This window comes from Malaclemys terrapin, chromosome 7 (assembly GCF_027887155.1).
Source record: "Malaclemys terrapin pileata isolate rMalTer1 chromosome 7, rMalTer1.hap1, whole genome shotgun sequence".
Classification (NCBI taxonomy): Eukaryota; Metazoa; Chordata; order Testudines; family Emydidae; genus Malaclemys; species Malaclemys terrapin.
The window spans coordinates 64283967-64292159 of NC_071511.1; the positions used below are offsets into that span (position 1 = coordinate 64283967).

Genomic DNA, 8193 nt, shown 5'->3' on the forward strand with positions numbered 1-8193 from the left:
ATGTGCCCATTAACGTTAGTGGCTGCGGAGTGGAGGTTGTCAGCACCTCATGGGATTTGGCCTTGTGTATAAAATTATCAGAAGTGCCTAAGGGTCACGTTTTTAGAGATATTTTGGCACCTAAAGATGCAAATAGGCACCTACTGAGATTTTCAAAAGCACCTGGGCACCTAACTCCCATTGAAACCGATGGAAGTTATGTGCTTTTGAAAACCCCACTAGGTACCTACATCTTTAGGTACCTAGGAACCTTTCAAAATGTTCCTAAGTGACTTAAGAGCTCCTCAGTCATTTATATGCTTTTAAAAATGGTACCCAGTATGAACAAAGTACAAGCTGTGGTGCAGTATACTTGGTATATATGGTCTTGTTCATTTGCCTGCTAATTTGCAAAATTCAGTCACTTGCAATAACAGCTCTTCCAGTTATTAAAGGGAATGGTGAGTGTAGACTAGTAATGTAGTATCACCTCCTGGCCCTTGAGTAGTCATGAATGGTAGTGAAGACGTTTGTTTTCTTCCAGTAGGCTGCAGCAAGGTGTTTTCTCTCCTTAAAATAATATGGGTCTGATTCTATCACCCTTACTCATGTAGATTGGTGCCTTATTCCACAAGAAGTGCCATTACAATAAATAAAGCTACTCCTGGGGTAAGGTAATACTTAGTGTTAGTAAGTATGGGGCCCTTTATGAGCAAATAGTAAATGCATAAAATGCTGACTTTGCAAATAAAAAATAATGATTTCTCACTGACCAGCTCTTCTGACAGGAGAACATCATTGTGTTATTTCTGGTATGGATGCCAGTCCAGCTCAGCTTCACTTTGTACTTCTCTCATCTACACTACTCAGGAAACTACTCTTCAGGACAGTAAATATTAATTTATAACAGGAACAACTTCTGCAGCTGTGACTTCATGGGACAGATGTTAGGGAGCATGCAAAGCATTATTCTGACAGGGAATTCCATTAATCTCACTCATGTGAGTAATTCTGTCCAGCCGAAAGCCATTAAGATACACTATTTCCCTCACATATATTTTATATTTTTGATGCCTTCTCTTCCAAAGACTTAAAGCCTGAATTCTATTGTAATGTGAATGAGTTATAAATTATGATGAAACATTGACTCATACAAATCCCCATTAATCCAAATGGAGAACTTCAAAGCAAAGACATAAAGACATTTCCCCCCACTCCTTTGTGATGTATAAAGGTTGGCTTAAGGCAGTTGCTGTTTTTCAAAACATTTTCCGCTTGTATTTTTTTTTTTTTTACTTTGCAATGCCCCCCCTTCTATTCCATGGAGCTCCTTGGCAAGGTTTTGGAGAACCTGAATAGTCATGTCACAAAGCTGTGATCTGCACTCACACCCCGATTCAGCAAAGCAATTGAGCTCATGTTGAAACAAGGTATGGGTTTAAGCATAGGCGTAGTGCTGAGTTGAATCAGGATCCAAGCCTCGGGCTTTGTCTACACTGCCCCACGGTTTGGACTATGAGGATCTGAATAGCAGAGTGCACCAAAGAACTTCGCTGTAATTCCCCATGTAGATGGTGAAGGCGCAAATGAAAAGGTGTCCAGTTTGCGTTAATGTAGTCCTGTTGGAAAAGGACTCAATTAATGTGAACTTAGGAACCTTTTAGTTTCCACCTGCAGCATCTGCACAGGGGAGTTACAGTATAGCACTTTGGTGCGCATTGCTATTCACACCCCTGCAGTCCGAACTGTGGGGCAGTTTCTTAGACTCTCCAGGAATCAAGTTTCACAAAGCTGTGGGATAGAAGAGAGGCAGTTGCTTAGTTACCACTATTCAAGTCCCCCAAAGATTTTGCAAATCACCTGCAACAAAGACCGGGAACTGATCAGTCCTGATATTTCAAGAGTAAAAAAACAAGGAGAAATGTGTTTACTTAATCTGGTGGGGGAAAGTTATTATAAGGTCATTTAGTCAATAAATCATTTTGAAGTAACGAAGGACAAAAGCAGATTTAGCTTTGTTTCAGAAAGTAACTGGCTGATTTCCAGATAGATTGGTGGTGCCAAATTTGAATACCTTTATATTAAAAATGGTATAGTTTGTAGCTAAAAGTGTGATTTTTTTTTTTTTAAACCAATGGTACAGAATGTTATGTGGACACCCTTACTTTGATTTAAACCTGGTTTGTATCAGTTTATTTTAACTAATGATTTAAATTAACTTAGTGTCTTATTAGGCTACATTGTATGTAACCAGGTTTAAATCAAATTGAGTCTCAAATTGAGTCTCTTTGCTCCAGTTTAACTAAATTGGTTTTAAAATTGATTTAAAGTTGAACCAGTGAAACTTTGCACATAGACAAGGCACTAGGGTTAAACATGGACGCTTGAGAGCACAACCTGGAACATTCTCAAGCAACTGGGAAGCAAGACAATAACTCGTTTCAGCAAAGAGTCTTAACCTTACACACCTTCCCTGCTACCAGTTCCAGTCCTGACCCAGAACCAGAGAGAGGGAGGCGGCTTGCGCTTGGGGCTCAAGCTGGAGACCAGGAAAGAACCGAAGTGAAATTAGGTGTCAAATTGTGGGGAATGTGTTCTAGTAAGTGGGGAGAGGGTCTAGCGCTTGCCTGACTGGTCTGTGGTCTGGTTTTGTTGGTGGAGGGGAGCAGCAGCTAAGAGGGGCCTGGGAAGGGGTGGGGAGGAAGGGAAAAGGGAGATGCTAACATCAAGTATACTCATCAGTGCTTCTAGAGCAGTGTGGATTAATGGTATAACACGGGAGGAGGAGTTGGAAACTTCTGAGTTCTGGTTAAACTGAGCAAGTAGCTTAAACTCATGGGGTGCTCCACTCATTACTAGGCTGGCAACTCTGCCTGGCCACCCTGTTGATTAGCTCACGAGGTCTATGCTCCTTTCTCTGGTTGCATAACATCACTCTGTCTCTCTCTCTGGTCTGCAGCACCTCTCTTGCTCCAGGAACCACACCGTCCTTTTCGCGATTTGGTCTCCATTAAGCCCTTCAGAGTGAACACCCCATCACACTCGCTACCCCCATTAATTCCTTCAGAGTGAACACCACATCACACTCACTACCTCCATTAACCCCCATTAACCCCTTCAGAGTGAACACCCCATCACATTCACTACCTCAGTTTTCCCAGCTTTACAATGGGTGTGAGGATTAATGAGTTAATGCTTGCAAAGCATTCTGAAGATATAACACATATTATAATCATAGAATCTCAGAGTTGGAAGGGACCTCAGGAAGTCATCTAGTCCAACCCCCTGCTCAAAGCAGGACCAAATGTAATTTCCTACATCCTATTCTCTGAAAACTGTATACACAAGTAAGGGTTTACTGGAAGAGCTACCAAATTGGCAATGCCCGAGTCATCACTCTGACAGCTATTTAGTTGCCCGCATGAGCTGGTAGTCTTAGGACAATTTCAGGAAGTTGCTGAGACAGAGTGGGGAAGTTCTCACTGATGCTGTTTGCCTCAAGTGAACTATCAGCAGAACAATCAAGTACCTTGCAAGAGTAATAGTGAATGCTGAATGTTACTGAAATTTACATGAGTGTATTGGGTGGACTTCTGAGAAGTTTCCATCATCACTGAAAGTGGGAAGCACAATGAGAAACTGTAGCCAGGGGCCCATATCCACTACAGTTGTAGCCAAGTCAGGGGACCAGGTTACAACATGCTCCCAGTTTTTAATGTAGATGAGACCGCAGCTGTATTGCACAAGTAAATAAAATCCTTGGGCATGTCCAAGGCATTAGCACAGCTCAAGGACTGCCCAGACCATCTAGACTATACAATGGAACCATGTTGTAACCACACGGGACAGATATATAATGACTAATTTGTGCTCCTAGTGTAGATGAGGCATAAGTTAGAAAGAGCTGTGCTCTTCTTAGAGGGCCTGAGGTAACCCCCCCCCCCCGCCCAAAAAATCACTTAAATTACTATTTATTACAATCATTTGTTTCTAGTATGTATTTTTATTTGTTGCCAATGTGTATTGCTAATAGATACATTTAATAAGTACAATGATTCTGAAGACCAAATCTTCATGAACATTCCTAGACATTTAAAAAGTGACTTAAAGATATTTTGGATCTATTCACTGATCAACAGCCTCTTGTTTGCCGTAGCTGAATGTCCAAATTTCGCAGCTGTTTTAGAAACCCTCTATTGGGTGAAATCCATCGATGTTCCTTCACTGCTTTGATGGCTTTGATCAACGGGAGGTGATGATTTATCATGAGATATGCCAACACCAAAGAAGCTGACCTGCTTATTCCAACCGCACAGTGCACCAAAATTTTAGCTAGTAAGAGAAAATGAAAGCAAGTTATAGCTATGGAAGATCAGCAATATGTCAGATGAAGTTTAAATTAAAGGGGAGAAAAAATCCCAGAGACTCTGAACAAAGTAGTTAGGTTAACAAGTTTGATTTCTAACCCTGGTAGATACATCATATGAACTGCTAATAATCTGGAGTTCAATCCTGCTCACAGAAGTAATACTTATTCATACTTGATATCTCTTTTTGATAAGATTACAAATTTGGTTGATAAAGGTAATAGTGTTGATGTAATATACTTAGATTTCTGCAAGGTGTTTGACTAGGTATCACATGATATTTTGATTTAAAAAAACCAAGAATGATATCAAATTAACATGTCACCCATTAAATGGATTAAAACTGGCTAATGCTCGCTCTCAAAATGTAATAGAAGTGGGGAATTGTCACTGAGCGGGTGTGTTTCCAGTGGAGTCCCGCAGGCATTCGTTGTTTGCCCTGTTCTATTTAACATTTTTTATCCATGACCCAAATCATCACTAATAAAGTTTGCAGATGACACAAAAATTGGAGTGGTAAATAATGAAGAGGACATGTCACTGATTTAGAGGGATCTGGTTCACTTGGTAAATTGGGGCTTAAGCAAACAGTATGCATTTTAATATGGCTAAATATAAATATATATATCTAGGAACAAAGAATGTAGACCATGCTTACTTGAAATCAATGGGGGCTACCCCTATAAATAAGGGTTGTAGGATTGGGCCTGGATGGATGGAGAAAACACAAGTTAAACTACAAGATAAATAAGAGGTATATTGCCACCAGATGAGGATCTGCTCTTTGTGGACTGTTATTAATTGTTATTCTATTGCGGTAGTGCCTAGGGACCCAGCCCATTTATTCTAGGCACTGTACAAAGAGGTTATTCACTAGATTTTGTACAATGCATTGAAGGTTTCTGTAGTGCGGACTGTTATCCTTCATGGCCCAATCCTGCAGCCCTTACTCACACTGGAAGAATTCCTTAGCAATGAATGAGACTCCTCACATGAGTAAGGGCTGTCGGATAAGGCTGTCTGTCTTTTTACACATTTGTGTTTGTTTAAAAATGTATTATTTACAATATATAATACATTGAGACAACAGACCAGCTAAGGCTGAATACAAACATGACTAATAAAAATAAATAAACAAAATACAGGGGCGGCACACAATGCACAATCAACCCGTGGAACTTGTTGCCAGGGGATGTTGTGAAGGCCAAAACTATAATCAGGTTCAGAAAGAACTAGATAAGTTCATAGAAGAGAAATCCATCAGTGTCTATTCGCCAAGATAGTTAGGGATGCAACCCCATGCTCTCGGTGTCCCTAGCCTCTGACTGCCACAAGCGGGGAGTGGACAACAGGGAAAAGATCACTCTGAAGCCAGGATACTGGGCTAGATGGACCATTGGTCTGACCCACTATGGCTGTTCTTATGTTCTTATGTTCTTGGACCATGTCTATGAGCTTTTCATACAGAAAATGAATACATCAGGCCAAAACACCTGTCAGAGATGGTCTAGATAAAACTCAGTCCTGCCATAAGTGCAGGGGACTGGACTAGATAACCTCTTGAGGTCCCTTCCAGTCCTAGGATTCTATGATTCTATGAAATCACGTTACAGAATAATAGGTTTAAAACAGGGCTACCTTTGTAAATGTCTTTTAGCTATGCATCCTTATTCTTTCCCCCTCCTTTCCTCTTTCTTGTCCTAGCCTCATACGTTCTTTCTATATATTTTAGTATTGTTTCTTTGCTCTCAGCAGGATTCATGGTGTCAGTAATTTGTATCCATTTTAAATGTTCATATTTCCTTTTCTAGATTCAGCCTTTCTTCCCAGCTATATTCACCTTGATTTTTCTCTCCTTTATTTTCTACCCCAATCTCTCCTCATCCTTTCTACTGTGAGTTTGGTCTTTTTTCTCCCCTCCACTTCTCTGCATCCTCCCTTGGTTCTTTTGAGATACTGGGGCTGGGAAGGAAAAGGTGCTGAGCACAGGTTGCACTCACCCTCCGAAGAGTGGGTGGTGAGTGCTCCAGAGAGTGAGCAGGTGACCATGAGTTAGTGGGTATCACCCTCCAGATGTGGTTTGTTGATCAAACTTGCGGGACCAACCTGTCAAAATAGCATGTAATCTAATACCAAACTGAACAGCGATGATTTCATACCTCCTGGTGTGTTCAAGGCTTTATGTATAAACTCTGCTGCAGAGAAAAAGTATTGGCTTATGTCGAAGTCTGGAAGGTCATAGGCTGGTATGCCATAGTAATCAATGGTAGTGCCGTAAAAGTCTTGGCCTCCTTGGCAAAACATTGTGCCATGGGCAGCATTTAAAACGTGGGTAATGCCCATCTTCCATAAACCAAATCTGTTGTGAGCTGTAACTCTAAGGAAAAGACAAACATAAACAAATAGATTTGCAGAGATATTTATAGAGTAGGAAAATTTTTGTGGTTGCATTTTCTAGGGCAGAAATTAAGACATCGTTTCTCCAGACTACACAACAATTAACTACCCAATCATAATTTTATCCAAAATAGATTTTAAGGACTGCACTGTTCAAACCGTCATCAAATAACACAACCAGGAACTGCCTCAATGCAATATTCATAAGCCATGCTCACAATAAACAGGAGCACCAGAATTATAGCCGTCTGAAAGAGGCAAAAAGTACTGTGTTGCTCTTAAATTCTACTGAGCCATTCCATAAAGTTATACTTACAGGTCTCCTAAGAAGAGGTTAGGCCATACTTCATCAGTGTGGTTACAAGAAGATAATCCGGTATTCAAAAGCTGCTCTATGTCTTTCACTGTAGGGACCTCAGCTGTACATGTCTCAGAACCTTCAGGGTCCTTTGCGAGCAACACATCCCCTTCAGCCATTGTCATTCAAACAGAAACTTTGCTCTCAGAAATCTGAGAAACTGAACCAATGCTGCCTTGTTTACTTAAATTTTGCCAACATTCCCAGCTGTCATTTTCATTCATGGAGACTAGTGGCAACAGGTGCTGATCAGCAGCATGGTAATATCCTGTTCAACATACTGTAAAAGAAATACAGTAGCCGTATCTTCCAAGACAGCCATTAAATGATCAACAGCACTAGGGTGACCAGACGTCCTGATAAAATGTCCCGATATCTGCCGGCAGCACTGGGGGTTTTTTTTTGCTCAGCTGTCAGGACTCGCCTTTTTCTGTTGTTGTTGTTCTGCTGGCGGGCACCCCCACCTCCATGTGTCTCGATATTTTCTTCCCCTCATCTGGTCAGCACTAAAAAGCAAAGGCTAATCAGTGCAATTATCATTTAAAGTAGGGAAAATATTTTAAGCCACAGTGAGCTAAAGAAGAGTATATTTGTCGTTAGTGCTTCATCTGGTCTCCCCATCTGGAGCACCACTTCCCACCCTGGCTGTCTTGTTCTCCTTTCCCACAAAAGAATGAGGCCCCTGCCGAGTGCCAGAAATCCCCTCCTCCCAGTGGGCTGCTGGTCTCATTCTCCCCACCATCCCTAGCTTCTTGTACAGCCCCTCTCTGGACTCTGACATTTTTCCCCATACCAGAGTTCAACTTCTTATGCAACCCACCTTCCCCTGCTGGTTGTCAGCCTAAAAGACTTACTTGTCAGGCATTGCCAGCAGGGGGAAGTGGGTTGTATTGGGATGGCAGGTCAGAGGTCGAGGTCAGGTGCGTCTGGAAGATCACTGCAAGCATGATTCTTAACCTACTATGCTCTCAGCAGCCACAAACCCTCCCTCCCCCGCAATCCTAGTAAGTTTACCAGGACCTAGGCACTCCAACTCCCAGGAACTAGCCACTTAAGGATTAACATTAAAAAGACCAACTTTGAACAGTGCTC

General features: G+C 41.5%; 1 protein-coding gene across 1 annotated transcript; it reads right to left on the reverse strand.

Moving 5' to 3' along the window:
* Nucleotides 1-3986: 3986 nt before the first annotated feature.
* On the reverse strand, nt 3987-7226 carry LOC128840906 (dual specificity protein phosphatase 13-like). The gene is made up of 3 exons (XM_054035445.1): nt 7060-7226; nt 6506-6723; nt 3987-4311 (listed from the first exon to the last, which is right to left on the reverse strand). Exons 1-3 carry the CDS (start codon nt 7224-7226, stop codon nt 4112-4114), a joined length of 585 nt encoding a protein of 194 aa, XP_053891420.1. The 3' UTR covers nt 3987-4111.
* Nucleotides 7227-8193: the final 967 nt, after the last annotated feature.